The 21,673-nt window shown below is 36.3% G+C and overlaps 1 protein-coding gene across 1 annotated transcript; it reads right to left on the reverse strand.

Moving 5' to 3' along the window:
* Positions 1-579: 579 nt before the first annotated feature.
* On the reverse strand, positions 580-21,078 carry AFP (alpha fetoprotein). Its single transcript, XM_059682176.1, has 15 exons — positions 20,994-21,078; positions 20,212-20,263; positions 19,592-19,724; positions 17,595-17,806; positions 16,384-16,516; positions 15,191-15,288; positions 11,810-11,939; positions 9,296-9,510; positions 7,506-7,638; positions 6,864-6,961; positions 6,155-6,293; positions 3,654-3,877; positions 2,331-2,463; positions 1,106-1,160; positions 580-762 (listed from the first exon to the last, which is right to left on the reverse strand). The coding sequence occupies exons 1-14, from the start codon at positions 21,076-21,078 to the stop codon at positions 1,116-1,118; spliced, it is 1,830 nt and encodes a 609-aa protein (XP_059538159.1). The 3' UTR covers positions 580-762; positions 1,106-1,115.
* Positions 21,079-21,673: the final 595 nt, after the last annotated feature.

Here is a 21,673-nt window from a genome sequence, read left to right on the forward strand (position 1 = left end):
GAGACACTCCAATACTTAGAGGTCAAAGAATTGCAGAAATTGCAGTGAAGAGGACTCAGGAGGGGCAGCCATAAAATTGGAGGGAAATGCAAAGCCAAGTAGAAAAATGTTTCAAGGGAAAGGGTCTGATCAATTCTGTCAGGTTGTACTGAGAGAACTCAAGTAAGTTAGAGACCGAGCAGTAACTACTGGATTTTACAGCATGAAGGTCATTGGTAACCTTGATTAGATGTTACCTTGAATCTTTTTTTGTTTGCCTGGCTTGTTTTTTCAAAGAAGTAAAAACTATTTAAAATCTCCAATTTACTATTGCATTGATGTCAATTTGTCCTTGTGTTTCCTTTTTTCTTTTCTTTATATATTTCCCTGAAACATAGTTTGGCTCATAAATTTTTCCAATATTTTTATTATCACTGAACTTCCTTCTTAACAAAAAAATTGTATTTTTTTATTTAATGCTTTCAAATTGAATTCTACTTATCTTGTTGTGATCTCTAAATTACAACAAAATCAGATGAAGTCCAGAGATGTTGCAACAGAAATGAAAGAAAAATGTAAAGTACTATTTAAAGAAATCATCTTTAGGTTTTCATAAATAAGCAAGTAGGAAAAAGGAGACATTTGAAGATACTTTATTTTGATGATAAGGTAATCTCACATAAAAGTCTTCATTATTTTATTAATTCGTAAAAAGTACTAAAGTCATTTAGAATTAAAAAGTTCACACCAAACCATAAAGACATATTTTGTCTTCTCTTCACCCTGTAATGTGAACAAAAATATATTAAGTATTAATTAAATGAGTAAGTGCAGAAGGTAACTGGTTCTATTATTTGATATCAGAGAAATATTAGATAAATAGGAAGTTCTGATGGCAGTCCCTGAGGCCTCTGAATCAACCTCAACAAATTTTGAGTTAGTTGAGTCACTAATTAACATTTTAGGCATAATTTTGTTTCAGTATCTTTAAAATAAAGATTTTTTTTATTGAATTGCATTTCTTTGGTAGGAAGAGCATTTAATGGTAGTTGTTAGGATGTATTTCACTATAGAGTGATATTTGGGGAATACAACAGTATTTAGCTTTGTCTGAACGTTTTGTTACCTGAGATAATTTAAACTCCCAAAGCAGCACGAGTTTTTGAAATCAGTTTTGGACCCTGCAAATTAAGAACAAATAAGAATCATTAGATCAGAGGTTCTCAACCTGTGGGTCGTGACCCCTTTGGGGGTCGAACAACCCTTTCACAGAGGTCACCTAAGACCATTGGAAAACACATATATAATTACATATTGTTTTTGTGATTAATCACTATGCTTTAATTATGTTCAATTTGTAACAATGAAATTGGGGGTCACCACAACATGAGGAACTGTATTAAAGGGTCATGGCATTAGGAAGGTTGAGAACCATTGCATTAGATAAAGAAATTAGTTACTGTTCTAGTCATACAGTTAATTCCCCACTATCCAAGGGTGATCTCGCAAGTTTATAGATGAACCAAGTTAAAAATAAAGATATACATTTCTGATGCCAACAAGCTGGGACAATGGCAACCAGAGAGAGAGAAAAATCCATTCAGATCAATAGTAGATTTTGTTTTTCCTACACTAATCTCTGTACACACTCAAGCACATTTAATTATATTATCTATTGAAAAGCTCAAGATTTCTAAGTATTATATATCTTTGGAATTTATATTAAAAAATCTAAACTTTTACACTAGGAAATAGACAAAATTGGCAAAAAGACTAAATTATACAATATATTTTTTAAATGTAGTGATGCTATATTTAAATGTTTAATTATATAAACTAAAGACTTACAAAGTGTAGCCAGTTACAAATACAGCTAAAATTGCTAAATAATTAGATTAAGATAATTCCTAACTACTACTCTGTTGATATTCAAAGCTATGCTTCCTAAGGAGTTCAGATATATTTTCTGTAAATATTCCCCCAGGATCCTGTTTGCACATTTTATTTGCTAATAATCCATTTAATATATTCATCTGAAGAGATAAATTTTAGGTCAGAAACTATCTAAATTATCATCAATCAGTTATATATTCAATTTATTATTTTATCTACTAGGAAATCAATAAAAATTAGTAATTTTCTTAATATATTTAAAATCACACTACTTCCTAATATTTGGTGAGAAAACTGTGATTATTTTTTAAATGTCACATAATTCTTCAGTCTATAGATGAAATTTACATCTCTCTGGCATTATTTTTAAGGTATAGATCAGTGGTGTGTTCTTTTCACTATTCATTGCAGAAAATCCTGTACCAAGTGTTCTGAGTGTGAAAATGAGCTGCACATACCTCTTCTGCAAAGCAGACTTCCTGTTCTTGACCTTGGCAGCACTTCTCCAGTAGGCCAGAGAAATCTGCAATAACAGCTTCAAGTTGTTCCTCTGATATTTGTGGCTTTTGCTTCACAAGATTAATGAGAAACCTATGATTTAAAACAAAACAAAATACAAGAGAAGTCTGTTATGCCATTGTTCCTCTGATATTTGTGGCTTTTGCTTCACAAGATTAATGAGAAACCTATGATTTAAAACAAAACAAAATACAAGAGAAGTCTGTTATGCCATGATATTTTTCTAAAGCCTTCCTCGTAGAGAATATTCAGAGTCTTGGCAACCCTCACCATAAACCCTCTTTCCATCAGCCCATAACCAGACTTAACTCACTTGTCTAATACTTTCATTAGAAAGACATCTAGAAACATGCCAAGTGTTCCACTGGTCTGCATTTGTGCAAATGATAGAGGAAACATTATTTAATAGTTTTACCACACTTACATGTAGTGAAATACAGTCTATTTCTTAATTATCCAGAATATTGTTTCCTATCCTCTCTTCTCAAAGGCCCAGATTTCCCAACACCTGCCATTCATAATTATGACACCCTTACCTGTGCATTAGCAATACTAACTGCCTGCTCTACTCATTGAGCAGTGCTTTCATGTTGGAATTAATGTTGGATGGAGCAAGAGGAAAGGCCTGCCAGGAGAGATAGCATTCTTACTGTACCTTGCAACATGCCCCAGATTTTAACAGAGAAAAAAGGGAAGACCAGGTTTTCCAAAACGAAGGAAGACCATTTACAAAACAGGCGAGTATTAAAATGCATGGGGATTTGGAGACCATGTGTTTCATTGACTTGCATTACCATTACAGAATGCCTCCCACAATTAATTGAAACGTGCACTCCATTTCTAAACACCCACACTTCATGGCTGAATTAAATATAGTTATTCTTTTCAAAGAGTAAATTATGTGAAAAAAGATTCAGTGGTGTTTTGGAATGAAAGTACCCAGACTTATTGTAAAGATATATCCTAATTCCATAAAATAAATTGCCCATTTTCCTCAGTCCCAAAATAACATGACCACAATAGTGCCAGTGGAGACTGCTTTGACAAACAGGGAATTGTCTGCCTCACTGAGTTTTCCAGCTCTGCATCCCAATGAGGCTGTGAAGTCACTGAGAGAAGACTATTTTGAAAGCCACTTTCAGTGCTTTGGAGTAACACTGTTCTCCTGAGGAGCCCAAGAGTGTTGGGTGTGTAGCATAGAAATATCAACTGCTACTTGGTGTTGTCAGCCTTCTCCATGTTATCAAATAACAATTTCTTACTGTTGCTTCATTGTTTGCAGTGCTACACCCTGAGCTTGGCACAGATCCTTATGGAAGATGAACTTGTCATCAGAGAATGGTGGAGGGACATATGTTTCATCCACCACCAAGCTGCTGAAGCATGGCCTCCTGTTGGCATACGAAGAAGTGCAGCACTGGCCAACAGCAGCGTTTATAGGCGTCTCTCCATGCCTGATGCATAATTGGCCAATAATAACGTCCGCCTAGTTAGGAGAATGGGAAAAGAGAAAGCAAGGGGATTGAGCATTAGCCATAAAATTGATTCAGGTTTCCAGAAAATCATTGCAATAATTTTTAATGTATTATAGCTTAATTAGTATTATAAGAAAATGTGCTGTCTGTGTAGGATCATGTATTGCTACATTGTAGATTCTTGTTTACCCATTTATTTGGGATGAACTTCAGCATTTGGTGACAGATGTTCTATAGGTGATGTTGAAGATAGTCTCTTCAACTCTATTTTAGTTCTTTGAAAGATGATTCCAAAGGGGAAAACATATCTTCCCTGACCTAAGAAATCAATACATGGCTTATGTTTTCCTTGTTTTGTGGTTGAGTTCTCTATTTTACTTTTGGGACCGAAGAATCACCTTCTGAAGATAAGAATAGCACAAACTTAGTCACTGCATGTGTGTGTGTGTGCATGTGCATGTGTGTGTAAGGCTTTCCTAATGTGGAATCCTCCTACCTTCCATACTTTGGAGCTATTTTGAAGCACTTACTAATAACTTGTATTAAGGGCCAACATACTTTTTGTGCGCACTATGTCTTAGGCTAGTCCTAATAGAAGTGGGTTAGGCACATTACCTTGTGACAGCTGTCTTATGAGGATGGCGTGATTTTTATTCTCCAATGCCAGATAAAAATGCTCAAGCATAGTGAGGTAACTAGCTTCCCCCGTGTGAAATGACTAACAAGTGTTGAAAGTGGGAAAGGACTGTAGTTAGGAGCCCCCCAGAACACACTCTTGAACCATTGCACTATCCTACATTCCTGCACCCTCCCAACATATCCTATATAATAAAAGGCTAATATGCAAATAGACTGAACGGCAGAACAACCAGAACAACCAAACAACCGAACAACCAGTCACTATGACGTGCGTTGACTACCAAGGGGTGTGTGCAGAACATGATGGGCAGCAGGATGGTGGAGCAGGTGAGCAGAAATGCCAAACCAAAGTGGGGCATCAGTTGCTGTTATTGGGGCGAGCCTCTGGTGGTTACTGAAAATTCTTTGCTCTCATGTACTGCAGTCTCACCCAGTGCTTACACCTGCTGCTGACGCCAGAGCTGCTGCTCACACCCACTGCCAGTGCCAACCTCACTCGCACCCACAGCTGGCACTGGCCCTGATCACTCGATGCCATTAGTGGGTACAAACGGTGGCTGCTGGCCCTAATCGTCCCTGAGGGCTTTTACACCTCCCCCTGCTCCTGAGGGGTGATCAGGGCAGCAGCCACTGTTTACATCCACTGACAGCACCAGCCCCACTCACATCTACTGCTGGCACAGGCCCCAATCGCTCCACGCCTTCAGCGGGTGCGAGCGGGGTTGGCACCATCAGCAGTGGCAGCCGTGGTGGGAGCAGTGGCGGGAGTGGGGCTGCCAGCAGACAGGGGACCAGGGGCCGTGGTGGGAGGGGCTGGGTGGAGATTCAGAGGACAGGCTGAGACCTGCCCCTGTGCCTACCACAGCCTCGCAGCCCACAGTAGTTTTCAAGGTACACAAATTCGTACACTGGGCCCCAAGTGGAATTCAATAAAAAACTAAGATAATGCTTAATCACAAGAAATTCTCCTTTTCCTTCTAGTCTCTGGTGAAAAGTCCCAAGATATGAAGACTAATTGGTAAATCACTCCCCATCATTAAAAAGAGAAAAGGGGAAAAATTTGTATACAATTTTGGTCATAATTGTGACTTTAAAGGAAAAGATTTTTTAAAAAACCTGTAATCATATGTAGGACACTGGTGACATCAGTCATTTTACTACTGAGAACATGGGACTTACCATGTTCTGTACCCTACACCCAAAAGGGAACAACTTATTCCTAAAATCACAATACGATTATACTACAAATGATAAAAGTATAAGTATGGCTAAAAATAACATGACTAATTTTAATCAATCAAAAATGAAGCTTTTTTTTCTTTCTTTTCAACATTAAAGTAAATATTTAGTGAACAAAACAAGGAAGTCATGGAGTGAATGATGTGTTGGCCAGTCTCTCCTCCCTTTAGGAAAAGCTTGCTCAGACATTGTTGAATAAACCGGTTGCCTTTCCACCCACCATTCTAGAACAGGAAGCCTAGCCACATGCTAACTGATCAGAGCTGAGTTCTCACACCCCTTTCGACTAAATGAGTAAGTCTACTAAAGTTCCCTCCGCATTGGTTTCTACCATTTCCCCTGCATGGGAATTTTGAGGCCCTTTCAATCAAGCAGGGCAGACACCAGATGAGACTAGACAAAACACTCACCGCTCCCTCACCACAGGCCAGTTGTTTCTCCTCACTGAGCCTGCAACAGGTGGCTGCTGCACTTGCCATTTTTCTGGTGTAGGTCATCAGCTCAGGAGGGGTCAGCTGAGGAGCTTTCTTTGTATAAGCAACAAGAAACCTGAAAGACATTTGTCACCAAATCCTGCTGAGCCATTCACGAGTCTTTGGACTTACTTCTTCTCCAAGACAATCTTTTGGTGTCAGACGACATGAACTCAGCTCATTTTATCATCCACATGGTATCTGGACTAACTTTTGAGATTGGATTGTTCTAACAACCACCCCTTATACTCCTGTTATACCAACGATCACAATGGGAAAGCAACTCCTGGGCAGAAGGTTGACTCCTATTCCCAACCTCAGAAGTTTCATTGATTTTAACTTTGATTTTTTGGTGCCTTAACCAAGACAGACTTTGACAGAATAAATAGCTTTACAGCTTGATCTGGGGGAAACCAAAGTGAGTGCCACAGATCAGACTTCACAGGCCATGCATGTTGCTTCCTGAGCTAGGGAATGGGGAGGGCTGCCTTCTCCCAGCGGAAATTGGGTGCTCACATTATACTGACTCCCAATCTGAAATAGGAGCTGAAATTAGAGTCAGATGAGAGACTAATGTAGATGTGTATTTCCCTCACCAGTTCGTAATTTTAAATCACCAAAAATACTGCTTTTAAAAAAAACATACGCATTTTGTAAGTAATATTCTCCTAGTTTCTGGAAGAGGCCACAGCTTCGCTTTGCCAATGCTTGGTTCTCCTGGATATATTTCTCTAATTCTTCTTCCTGAAAATACAAACATTATTTCCTACATTTTTTTTCTCTTCCTGGACACACAACTTTGTATGTAAAAATTGACCAATAATATTTTATTCTATGATGATACCAATCTTAGAGAAAGCAATTTTAGAGGGATTTTTTAAAAAATATATTAAAGATGGCAAAGTTTCAATTGTGAGAATTAAAGAAAATGGACTTTGAGAAGAGTAAGTTTAAAACTTTGTGAATCACCAAGTTATTTGATGACAGAATTCAATCTTTGGATAAAGGATTGCAGTTGTTTCTATACAAATTCTTGCCTTTCTGGACTGTTAAAAATGAACATTATTTTTATTCTGTGCATCAAAGAACTTATGGGTAACATTTTTATTTCCAAAGTAAGCCACTAGTTATTGACAACTAGGTAATAACTACTTAATATCTAGATGACTAATAGATATAACTAGCTAACCATTAGTTAATAACTAAATAATTTCAAACTAACAGCATTTTTAATGGATGATATCAATCCAGTATTTCATATTCTCCCTACAAAGCCAGAGCAATTTACCCCTTTATCCTGGCATTCAAGAGGGTTTTGGGACTGGGAACACTTCTCCAACAACTCCTGATATCCTTTAGCAACTCTTAGAATTACTGGGACAGCAAACTTAGTATGTCTTCTTGAATATTCATAAGTAAATCTGAAATATGTGTGAAAAAACATGTTATTAGAATTAAGAGATAAATTCTTCCTTTGTTATATGGCAAGCAGAAATTAAAATTCAAATAAATAAACCTGGAGATCATATATAATTTAAACTATCTGCATGACAAAACTATCAGTACAAATTATAATACCCCCATTTGTTTTAAAATGCTGTGTTTTATCTTCTTTTGCAACCTTAATTTTGGCTTTTTAATTGTGGACTTTACATTCATTTATTCAACAAATATTTTTCCAGTGCTGACTCTATACAAGCATTGCTTTAAGTAGCAAATTTTTAATAATGTATAAGATAAAACACCTGACTTCTCAAAAGCATACATTATAGGGGGCAGAAAAAAAATAAACAAGAAATGTGCCATCTAATTTCCAGTGGTGATAAATCAATGAAGAGAAATAAAGGAAGTTAGAAGAGAGAAAAAGAGGTAACACCTAAGTTAAAGTGTGTGGTCAAGAAAACTCCCTCTGGTAGCTCTTTCAGACCAGAAACCTGGGTGAAGGAAGCCACACAAGTATCTGGGGGAAGATCATTCTTGGCTGAGAAAATGTCTACTGCAAAGAACCTTTCCAATTGAAGAACTGATTCAATTATATAAACAACAAGCTGTGGACATGTATGGATGTGTAAATTTAAAGATAACTCTTGAGTTTACTAATTGCATTCCCAGATTATAGAAATGGGTTATGTTAGTTCTGCTACCAATAAATTGTCAATATGGGTTCTTAAATCTTGGCTTTGTTCTTATTTTGCATAATTTTATTTAGCTGTGAAAACAATGTGTGAATGTCTAATTTTAATGTAAAAATAGAGTAATATCCTCGGGGAATATTAAAGAGAAACAATTGGGCCATTATTTTCATTACTACATTAGAAGCAGACTCTTAAATTTAGAAAGAACTTTGGAGGTCATTATGTATAATGTCCTAAGAGCTGCACAAATTCCTCCTCTAATAGTGTCCATAGATATACACTGTACAATAAAGGAAAATCCATAGACTGCTTGTTCCCTTAAGGCAAACAGAATGAGAATATGCCCCATCAATTACAACAAATTACTAGACTGCAAATGTCTCTAAAAACCTTTCTATTTTCTTACAAAAATAAAACATGAATTCAATAAAGCAAATAAACTGAAAAAAAAATTCATTCAGCAAATAAACTGTCCCAATAAAATTCCTTTTACCTAGCATTAACTATTGCATTACATTGGGCGGGCGGGGGGGGGGGGGGGGGCATAAAATATGCACAATGAAAAATCACATTCTGAATCATGAGCCTTTCTTTTAAAAAAAGGTCACATCTGATGTGGAAGTTCAAAGGTGATCTTCCTATGAGTAATCCATACAGGGATGACAATGCTTCAGATTCTAGAGAAATTCATACAAAATAAAATACAGCCTAAAAAGCAAGCATTTAATAATAGTAATGGTGAAAGTCCCATCAATATCAGATAGATTTCATTCCTTATTCCTTAGTTATCTGCTCAGATATATATTTTGGCTAAGGACATTCTAGCATTATTCTCACATACCAAGCTAAAAATTCATGGCCTTCACTCCCCATTTCAACAACACAAAGCTGTCAGCTACATAATCTTTACTTGTGTGAATGTACATTGATAGAGTGTGTTTACCTTGCCATAAAGAGGTCTTTTTCCCTTGAAGAAAATTGGTTGAAATCTCTCTCTCCTAAAAACCTATTTAGAGTTGGAGATAAACCTTCAGGTTTGTCATCATTTTCTGCATGAATTATGCATTGACCAAGTTCAAGTGTGGGCAATTTGCAGCATTCTGCTATTTTGCTTGACAGAGTATCTTGTTGAGAACATATGTAGAACATAATTTTTTCCTGTGATAGGAAAAATAAAGTATACATTTTAAGGTTTAATGCATAACCTCAGGGCCAGTTTCAGGGAGGGAGGGAGCGAGGGAGGGAGGGAGGGAGGGAGGGAGGGAGGGAGGAAGGAAGGAAGGAAGGAAGGAAGGAAGGAAGGAAGGAAGGAAGGAAGGAAGGAAGGAAAGGAAAGGAAGGATAATAAAAGTAAGGAAAGAAGAAGACATTTTACCTTGTCTCCTATTTTAGTGCTTTCTCCCAATGTTGCCTTTCCTCACTCCTTTCTACCCCTATTTATTCAAGTTTTTTGATAATGGTCCCCTAAAACCTACTCATTTATTTTAATGTGAATCTTTTAAAAAATATATAAATGTACTCCTCAAACCAAATAACATGCACATTTATGTATAGCTTTCTATTAATGGTGAAATTTGCTGCTAAATACATTTGCTGTTGATATAACATGGAGAGCAAACATTCTGCTCTATCTTTAGCAAAACAATCTACAGTGACCCATAATGACCTCCAGAGGGCAGTATATCAATAATGAAATAGTTCACCTAAGTGGCCAGAAAGCAATAGAATGTACACATTCACCTGACAGGACTGAACATTCTGTGCATTCTCAGAAGGGACGATTAGAACCCATTATTCAGTCAGTAAAATCCAAGTTACATGCCATATTGAACTTAATGTTTCTACTTTAAAAAAAAAAAGTGGTTATGAGTTCCAGAAAATTTAAAAACTAATTTTTAAATGACTATACAAAGTAATAAAATTGTCAATTAAAACTGACCTCAAAGAAAGACAAAATTGTTCTCATTTACTGTCCCTTATCTGCATGTAAATACTTCTAAAAGGAAAAGTCAATAAAATAAGAAAATCTGTCTTGGTGGCAGCCCCCTCTCAGTTCATCTTCCCCCCACTCCTTACACCAGGGTCTCTGCCTGTGCTCAACGACTGTCACTCTCCCTGCAGTTGTGACTCCTTGCTGACTTCCAAGACTAGCTCAGCCAAATCGCCAGTGAAATGAACATTTACCCTCACTTTCCACCTTCTGAAAACCATGTTTAAGCCCCCTTGGAGAAGAAGGTATATCATAGGGACCAGAGAGAGAGTGATTTGGGAATAGACAGGCCTCTTGTACAATATCTAGGAAGCCTAGGGTTGGCCAAAATAGGCCAATGCCACACTGCTCAAATTGTGACTGATATGGCATTCTCCACGGATTCTGTTGTTGGGGTGGTTTGGTCTTGGTTTTTAATTTTCCTAGAACCCTTCATTTGCACCTCTCTTTGGAATGGCTATAGCTTTACCTTATAGAATAGTTTCTGTGTTACTTTGTTGTACTCATATGCTAAATATATCCTATATAATAAAAGGGAAATATGCAAATTGACTCTAACAGTGGAACGACTGGTCGCCATGATGCACACTGACCACCAGGGGGCAGATGCTCAACACAGGAGCTGCCCTGTGGTGGTCAGTGTGCTTCCACAGGGGGAGCACTGCTCAGCCAGAAGCCAACTCATGGCTGGTCAGCACAGCGGTGGTGGCGAGAGCCTCTCCCACCTCAGCAGCAGCGCTAAGGATGTCTGACTAATGGCTTAGGCCCACTCCCCAGTCGCATATCCCCTGGGGGCTCCTGGACTGCGAGAGGGTGCAGACTGGGCTGAGGGATCCCCTCCCCGCCCCCCCTCCCCCCCAGTGCATGAATTTTTGTGTACCAGGCTTCTAGTTAATATATAATAGAGTGCCTCCCAGGTGCCAGGCATTGTGCTGGCAGCCTATGGAGATAACAATAAACAAAAGACAATGCCTACCCCAAGGAGGTCATCTGTCTTAGCTCTCCTATCAGCCTATAAATGCCTTGAGGTCAGCATGTACATGGATGACAAATGTCCTTTACAATGGCTATTGCATAGGAATTATTTAATATGTCTTTGTCAAATGAAAAAACAAATGGATGAAAACCAAATACATTAAAAGTAAAGAGTCTGCGCCTCCCCCCCCCCACCACCACCACCACCACCACCAAATCTGTTGTGAGGCCTTCTGAGATGGTTCCATCTCCTTCAGGAGTAAGAATGAATGGGTGGTGAACTCACAAGAGGAGAACATCCCTTAAGTGAAAGGCAGGATCAACAAAAGACCGTTTGCTTCACTAGCACCAAGTGTAACTTCACTGAGTCAGCTAGCTACCATCGCCTGTGACCAGCTCAAGTCAGACCGCCTTCTCCCGTTTAGAATGAGAGCAAAAGAAAGAAAAGGGAGTGGAAATGTGTCTTTTTCTTTAGGAAGCAAGACTCCTCACCGCATCCTGCAGACACTCCAGCACGTTGCCTCTGCAGCATTCCTCGTGCGTGTGAGCCACATCTAGGACCAGTTTCTGAATTTCAGTAAAATTAGTCTGGGGAAACTTTTGACTCAATTTTGTAATGGTTCTAAAGAGAGAGAGAAAAAGAATTTGAAATAAATCTTGGTTATTTATCAAAATTAAATAACATTTATCAAGTGGAAATATAATTTCATTTCCAAAGACAAAGAACTGAAATGTCCTTGTTGTTTCAAGAGGGACAGAAAAGTGTGACAAGTCTTGTTGGTTGCAGCAGTTTCTCAAGGGAGTGGCTCTGTAATTATGACCTGGTCCCACAAAGGGTTTAGAAGTGACTTGTCTTTACCTAAAACGCTTCCTGGGAATTGCGATGAAACCTACCTTTTTGCTGTTCATCCTTGATGCTGAGCACTTAGGAACAGTGTAGTGAGTGGGATGAAAAAATTAAAAAAGGATAAACAAGTAAGAAATGGAAAATTCAATGAGAATGACAATCATTTTTTACTTGGGAGGAAAAAATAATAATTCTGAGAATACAGGGAGGGGTCTGTATGTGTAAATAAAGAAAATGGAGAAGAATAAGCATTCAGATGTGTCATCATACCAAGACATGTAGTGTGGCCCAAAAGGGAGGTGAGACATAAAAATATTTTTCCTCCTGCATTTCATTAAATTTAAGAGATATCTAGGTGAAACCCCTACTCCCTAGAGCAGCTGGTGATGCTACTACTGATGAAGATAATTTTTCTTCATAAATTCACAATATTTAAATTTAATCACTTATGAGTATCAAGTAATAAAGTCATTATAAAAATATCTAATTTATAGTTATTACTAAGATAAATTTAAGTAAACCAGTTAATGAATCAACCTTTAAATTTCTAATAGGATGAGAGGGTAAAACGTAAATTTAACCTCTCCCAAGAAAAAATTTCAGTCAATCTTGGACCTAACTCCGTGACTAAACACTTTAATCTAGGCTTATATTGTGTGCAATATTCTCAAATGTGTAATTTACAAGCAAATAAGCAAAAAATATATAATGTGAATGCATATAATTAATACTTTTTGATTAGCAGCTCAGATGTTTCCTATACTAGGAATATTTTATCATAAAATTTGAAGAATATTTTAACCAGTGTGTAATTTAAAAACTTTTAGCAGTTGCATTGAAAAGTAAAATAAAACAGGTTAAATTCACTTTAATAATATATTTTAACACCACACATCAAAAATATTATTTTAATACAGAGAACAGGTTGATGGTTGCCAGAGGGGAGGAGGTGTTGGGGGCTGGGTAAAAAAAGATGAAGGGATTAAGAAGTACAAATTAATAGTTACAACATAGTCACATGGACATGAAGTACAGCATAAAGATTATAGGCAATAATATTGTATTAACTATCTATGGTGCCAGTTGGGTACTGGAAATAGCCAGGGAATCACTTTGTAAAATATATGATTGTCTAACCACTATGCTGTACACCTAAAACTAATACAAAATAATATTGAATATAAAATTTTTAAAATATACATTATCTTAATGTGTAATCAACATTAAAACCTACTAATTATATATTGTACATCCTCTTCTTCATAGAAAGTTTTTGGAATCTGGTGTATATTTTGCACTTAGAGCCCAGTTTCCCATTTTCACTAGTGACCTTTCAAATGTTCAGTAGCTACATGAGGCCAGTGGCTGCCATATTTGATAGCAAGCTCTAAACCATTGGTAGTTCTGATCTTTATATCTGACTTCAATGTCTCATTGTCAGAATATAGAAAATTAAAGATCACTGATGTAGTAGACAAATAGGTATAACTAAATAAAATAAATCATGACAGGACATACAAAACTGGCTTCTGACGTCCAGCAATGCTCTTGGATAAAGTGCTTTAATTCCTGTGGCCTTCAAGTTACTCATGTGTAAAATGAAGAGGTTGGATTAGATGATTTAACTGGATTTATATTATATTCCTCTTCATTGTAACAACAAAGATAAAAGAAATGAAATAGAAGTTGGATGGGTGGGTGAAAAGATTAGATAGATGATAGATGATAGATAGATGATAGATAGATAGATGATAGATAGATAGATAGATAGATAGATAGATAGATAGATAGATGATAGATAGATAGATGATAGATAGATAGATAGATAGATAGATAGATAGATAGATAGATAGATAGATAGTAAATAGAATATTCTATATAATAAAAGCTTAATATGCTAAGTGGCTAGTCGTCTGGTTGTTCATTCAACCAATTAAAGCATCATATGCTAATGATATGCTTAAGGCCACTCAACCACTTGCTATGACATACACTGACCACCAGGGAGCAGACAGTCAACCAGCCACTACGACGTGCACTGACTACCAGGGGGCAGAAGCTCCGACCAGTAGGTTAGCTTGCTGCTGGTGTCTGGCCAATCAGGACTGAGTGAGATGGGCTGGACACAACCCTGGAGCCCTGTCACAGTCCCTCCTTGGCTGGCCAACTTCCACATCTCTCCCCAGCCCTCATCATGCACTGGTGGAGTCCCTCAGCCTGGCCTATGCCCTATCACAATCTGGGACCTCTTGGGGGATGTCAGAGAGCTGGTTTCAACCCAATCCCACAGGCCAGGTGAGGGTGCACGAATTCGTGCACCAAACCTCTAGTAGATAGATATAACAGACTGATAGACAGATAATGACAATTTAAAAAGGGAGAAGGCAAATATGCTAAGTGTAAGAGTTAATATGGCCAATTGAAAAATTCCAAATTTCCCTTTGAGCTTTTTAGCAGCTAAGACAAGAACACAAACTTCAGTGAGTAACATTGCTTTCATCAGCTAGAATACATCCTAGTTCTTCACACATGACAATTTCTTTTTCTCCTGTGACTAGATTCTAATATTATTGACTCAAGTGAATGTTTTCATGGGAAGCAGCAATTGACATAATGGAATTTAAAGCAGACTAGGAAGCAAAATTAATATAAAAAACGTGTACTTAAGCCAACAATATTAAATGACACATCAGTGAAGACTAACCTATTTTGAAGAGAATCTAGAAAAACAGCCTATGAGGTATAATTTGATTACAGCCCAGGAATGTAAGAGTATCTAGAATATATCAGCAGTATAAGTCTTAGATGCCCTCTTTAAGTATTTTCTCATCTAGATTAATAAATATGAAACAGCAAATTGACCTATTAGCTTCCTCCCAATCCTAAGATTTCGTGCTTCTTAATCACATGAGCTCTCATCAAAGGAAACTGCTCACTACAACAGTGACAAAGAAAAATTGGACTTAAATTACAAAATGGTAGTTCTGCAGACCTCACCTTGTTCGTTAGATAGAACTTTAACTTACATGGCTCCGAAGGTTCGGGGTCCAAAATTTCTCATTACCGCACATACATGTTGATTTAACAAGCTGCTTTCTCTTAATTCTTTTGTTATTGATGCTGCCTAAAATTCAAAGAAACAAAGCACCAAGAAAGCATGTATTTTCTATTACAGCCTCTAATAATTTCCAAAACAACAGATATAGGTAAACTGTGAAATTCTATAAAATAAATTTTTCTCTAAAAATTATAAATACAATACATTTTTGTAGAACTGTATTTATTTATTCATTATTTTAAGTTGGTTTATGTGCATCTATGCCACATAGATATTTTAAAAATACCTTAAAATAAAAATCTTATGACTTTCATATTTGGGATAATGAATAAACAACTATAAGACAGATTGAAACCTGATAATTTATTAAATATCTGCTCAGTCACAAAAAAAAATAAGATTGTATCACAGCCTGACATTCTGGAAATAGTCCTCATCCTTTGCAAATTTTTGTTGTAGGGCTTCTGGTGGCAAGTGATTAATTGTGGGTATTATTCTAGCTCTCTAAACGGATGAAAGCTATTTGCTTCTCTCAACCTAAGTTGTCTTGATTGTTAAATAACAATAACAACATGAGTTTTAACTGTGCAGGTCAACTTAAATGTGGATATTGTCAATAAATACCTGTACTATTTGTTATCTGTGGTTAGGAGTCCACGAATGTGGAGTGCTGATGGTATGCATTGATCTAGGCCATTTTACATAAGGAACACCTAACCCTTACATTGTTCAACGGTCAACTGGGTCAACTGCACTTATACCTCAAATTTGTTCTAAGGATTAAAAGAAATAATGAATGTAAAGCATTTATCATCGTTTTCTTTTCACTATTTTGTCTCTTCTTCTGTTCCTCTACTCCTATCCTCTTTTACTTTTTTCTTTTACCTCTCTTTCATTTATCATGTCTACATTTGTCTTTCTTTATTCCCACCAGACTCACTTCCTTAATAATAAAATAATTTTGGCTGAATGAAAGAATAAGTGAATGAATAAAAACAAAGCAAATTCAAGTTTTATAACCCAAAGAGTATCAAACTGCTAAAATATGTTCTATTCTGGAAATGATATTCTATACAGAGCATATTTCCATTTTTAACTTTGGTTTTAATGAGTCATAGCCAGATGAAAGTAATGGTTCAGATATTCACACAAATATAATACCTTTGTTTGGAAGCATTCTATTGCATTTTCAGCTTTGCAACAAAGTGGAATTATTTTGTCATAATGAGCAGCCAAAGAAAGAAGTATAGGTGCATACAGGAAGGGATGCCTCCTTGCTATCTCATAGATGTATCTGTGAAATGAAATAGAACTGTAAGATTTACAAGCACATAAAATAAGGCCACTACTGCTTGGAAGTGGACTCTGAAATATGTTTAAAAACACAGAAAATCATCATACTTTTTGTCCATGTGCTATGAAAAATTTTTCTCACTAAAAACCCTCAGGGGGAAAAATTGAACAACAGGTACCATATTCTAATATGAGAACAAAATAGGCGGAGATGCTGACTATGCTTCTTATTAAAGTGTCCTTTTCAGTCAGCCTACTCAAGGGGCAGCAAGGCCCGACAACCACCAAGTAAAACAGAATGGTAGGTGTGTTTTTCCTCCTCAGTGCAGAATTGAATTATCTCTCTTGTCAGTCTCCAGAGCAGATTTATTCTAAGGGCAGTCCCCCTAGTTTTCTGGTTTAGGTAGCAACATAGGAGAATACCAGTGATTAAGGGTTAGATATAGGCTTTCTTAACAGAGAACCTGGGTTCAAATCCCAGCTTGGAGATATACTAGCAATGTGTCCTCGGCCAATTTCTTTAATCTTCTACACTTCAATCTCCTCATCTGCAAAATGGAAAGAGGAAGGAAAATGAAGAGGAAAAGGACAAAAAGACATCACGGGCTTCTGTGAGCATAAATCTGATCATATGCAGAACGAACACATGTTCTTGTAACGTTTGTGCACAACAAATGTTAGCCATCTTTGTGTATCTTACATGTTCCTGGATCACATTTCTTTATTTAAAGGACATTTGTTCAAAACACCAAATATTTGACTCAGAAGAAGTCCTTTTGTGAGGTACTAATGCATCCTTGGGCAAACTGAAATGGAGGAGTAGAAGGGAAAAACCAAGACGTATCCCAAGAGGCCACAGGAGCACTGGAGGGTCTGCTGTGTGGTCGCTGCAGCATCCCTCTGGCATGCTGTGGAAAGAGAGGAGCGCTGAAAGCTGCTCACCGAACTTCCCAGTGCAGGACCCAGTGCTTCTACTTCTCCGTGTTTGAGAGTGCAACTTTCATTTGCAGAAATATTAGATTCTGCTTGGGACTGCTCCCTTTCTGGGGTTTTCATCTACCTCTGCCTTGGATCCTTACCGGTTCATGAACGCCTCCCTGTTTTCTTTATATTCTTTACAACCCGTGACAGGTTCTGGAAGCTGGAAAGGTGGGATGGATGCTGGAGAGGCCTTTTTATGTGCGAGAAAACAGTTATGTCTTTCTTCTTCATGTTGGCTGCAGCAGTCTGAAAGTCCATACTTTTCAGAAATTTCCTTCTCGTGGCAAATTTCTTCCAGAAAGGCAGGGAGCTAAAAGAAAGATTTCTTTTTAATAAAAGACAACTGACTTTACTTTTAAAATCTGGAAAACACATTAAAATTTTTCCAATATCCAAAATCGGGACTATAGATTAAGGAAATAATTCCCCATGCAAAATCCCATATATGTAGTTTTTTTGTGGTTTTTTTTCTATCACCATTTATCCCCTCTTCCACCTCTACCCACTGCCTTCTCCCCCACAATCACCACACTGGATATTATTTTTAGGCCAAAAAAAAATTCTGAAATGGAACAAAAATAACTTTGAACATTTTCATGGGGCATAATTACAGATTTACCCAAAATATTTTAAAATGTACATTTTAAGTATTTAAAATCCTTTTGTGCTGCCTTAACTTTACCAGGGTCAGATGATGCCACCAATATTCTGAAGAATGACACTGAGGAATCCTGTGTTTCATTCATTTCAGGGAACTTTTAATTTAGCTTTCAGAGCTGCTAACATTTAGAGAATTGGGGATATCTTAAGTATGTCTTCCAGTACCTAAGCTACATAAAAATCATGCCTTTAACTTTATAAAGATAAATTGCCAATCTGTGAAATCATGCTGAATCTCTCCTCTGAGATAGTTGCAATATGAAATGTATGATGTTGAATTTATACACATCTTTAAAAGATTATCAGGACAAGCCAGAAATAGAGATGCAAAACAGGGGTCTTTATTAAATCATCAAATTCAGATTAAAAAGTGCTTTATATCTTTTAAAGGGTATCTCCTCTAAATATTCCAAGCACATTGTCTTTTGGCCACTTCACCAACCCACCATGACAAAGGATTCTCTGGGCATTTTGCTCCATAATTAGGGTTGCTCTAATTACTATCAAGTTCTTTTCTATATTGAAATAAAGTAACAATAACTATTATTTATTGATCTTCCACAATAGAATACCCTTATACTAGAAAGAGTATTCATTATTTACCTGAAATTCAAATGTAAGTGGGCTTCAAGTTTTGTTATTGCTGTTTGCTAGGTAACCCTATGAGCTGTGCATCTCGCATTCACTACAGTGCAGGGTACAGTGTAGTGAAGCTTCCAGGGGTATCCGTGCTGCAGCCACATGGCCTCGTTGAAATCCTGGTTAGATCTGGGCTCCCTTAAGCAAGTTACTGAGCCGCTCTATGACTCGGCATCCTCAACTGGAAGATTAGCATCTATCCTTTGGATTATCATAAAGATTTAATCAATTTATATTTGCAAGCAAAGCTGATATTCTGCCAATAAGCCCCAGCCAGGGTCTCTTGGCTCACTGGACAGCCATTCTGATTCATCGGTGCTATGTTCTATGTCATAAAATATTTTGAGTATCAATATGTATGCAACTCTGTGCTTAATAAAAATTAATTCTATTACTAATATTATATCAATTTCCATGATAATCCTGAAATGGAAACTATTATTATTCCTTATTTTATAGATAAGGAAACTAAAGGTTAAAGAAGTTAAGAAATCTGCCTATGGTCACCCAGATACTCTTATATCAGAACATTAGCTCCTAATCACCAGGCTTATATTGTCTCTTTATAATAGTCACTCATTGTTTTCTCTTCTACCCTCTTTAGCAATTCAGAATTAATCTAATGCCTCTTTCACACAATAATTCTTCAAATATTTAAATGTGTTTCTTATGCTATCCCTGTATCTTCTCTTCTGCATGTTAAATTTTGGTCAAATTTAGTTTGGTCAAATAATAATTATTGTTGTTGTTATTATTATTATTATTATTATTATTATTATTATTATTATTCACTCACCTGGTTTTCTAGACACCCTGCAGGCTGTTCATTGCCAGTGGGTTTCCCAATTACAGGCAATACATCTTTTACCATTTTGTTTACTTCCTGATAAGTGGCTTCTTGAACAAACTGGGCAAAAAATATGGTAGCTCTGGAACAAAAATACACATGAATGCTTAAGAAGCACATTATATCAAGCTTCTTTCTCTAAAGTTTAGTTTTTACTTGTTTTTGTTTCTGTTATGTTACGACCTATTTAGGGGGTAACCTTTGTTAAACATTCATGTGAAATTAAGTTCTAGCCATCCAGGAAAAATATAATCATTCTTCTTGTCCTCATTCCCCATAAATATACACATATTTGTTAAAATCAAAATAAGTGAGTTTTCTATAAGAGAAGTTCCTCCTGCACACCCCCACTGAGGATTGAGCCCGCAACCTGGGCATATGCCCTGACCAGGAATCAAACCTGTGACCTCTTGGTTCCTGGGTCGATGCTCAACCGCTGAGCTACACCAGGCTGGGCTATGCTTTTACATTTTAAAAAAATCATAGGACTACCCAATTTTATTTAATTACTTAACTAAAATTATCATTGCTTTGCACATTTAAAGTGGATCTACACAAGCAAAACTTACAGATCAGCTAAATTCACCTCTGCAGAGCATTGGGAAGAATCCAGTATGGAAGCTGGAAAGCAAAATAAACTTCATGAAAAATGGTGTTTTCATTTGCAACCAGAAAAGTAATCATTATCACATGTAAATGTTTGTATTTAAGTTAAAGGTAAACAATTTTAGAAATAAGAAGACATTAAGGATCATCTATCCAAACATCTTAATTTTGTACTTAAGAAAACTAAGAAACAAAGTTAAGAATAATTTATAGTAGACTTAACACTAAAAATCCATACTTTATATCTTCTAATTGTTTGTTTCTCCCCTGTACTGTGATGCTCTAACAGGCTTGGAAATAAAGTGATTATAATTATTAATTTTCATCATCCTTTTGAACATATTTACACCATAGTTTGCTTGCCCATTTGTATCCCAGTCACATTGTTTCTTCTTCAGCTAAATAACCCATTTTTTTCTAAAATAAAGAATAAAAATGTTACTTATATTACTTATTTTACCAGTCTGATGGGGTTTTGCATGTAATAGAACCAGGATTATGGTTTGATATATATATCAGACCATAATATATATATGTGTGTGTATATAAAAGTAAATAGGTATATCAATTGAATAAACCTCTTGTAAAGTTACAAATTTATCATGCTTTTAATAATATTCACCAATTAAATATTTCCCCTGTGTAGAACAGTAAGGGTGATGAATAAATTAAGATAAATGAATAAATTCAAATTTAAGAATTTTAATATAGAGAAAAGACATAAAAGTAAAACAAAATATCTTACCTATTCCATATGCATTGTTATGCGTTGTTCTGGATTCAGTAGCATTTAGTAGGAAAATTAAAAGAATTGATACCACCCACTTCATGGTTATTAGTTATTTTGTTGTTGGCAAAGATCAGGCAAGAATACTGAAAATCATGCTGAAATTCTTTTATACCCTTCTCAAGCACTGCCTGTTAACTAGTAATCTTTTATTGGTGTATCTGTTACTTTATTTCCTTAGGTTGAAATGGACCACTTGCCAATAATTAACAGCACAGGGATTATTTGTATTTAATGTTCAAGGACACAGGCCTCTTTTGGGTGGAAAAAGAAAAAAGCAACTTGAAAATTCATCCCATGTTGAAAATGTAACAAATATTCTTTTCAAACTATATAATATTCAAAGAGATTATTTTTCCCTAAATTGTACAATAATTAATTCATTTCAAATTAAAAATGAATGAAACTATAAAGAAAAGAAACCAAACTTCATATGAAATTCAACTAAATCCATCAATTCATTAAAAAATATTAATTGAATGCCTATCACATGCCATGCTCTGGACACAATGACCAACTCAGGCTTTCTCTGAAGAACCATTGATTAATTATTATGCTGCTGTTTAGCTCAAAATTCCATTTCACCTGATTCATATGCCAATAAGGTCCATTTGTAAAGTATTTGGCATACTGTGTAT

The sequence above is a fragment of the Myotis daubentonii genome, chromosome 1 (assembly GCF_963259705.1).
Source record: "Myotis daubentonii chromosome 1, mMyoDau2.1, whole genome shotgun sequence".
Taxonomy (NCBI): domain Eukaryota; kingdom Metazoa; phylum Chordata; class Mammalia; order Chiroptera; family Vespertilionidae; genus Myotis; species Myotis daubentonii.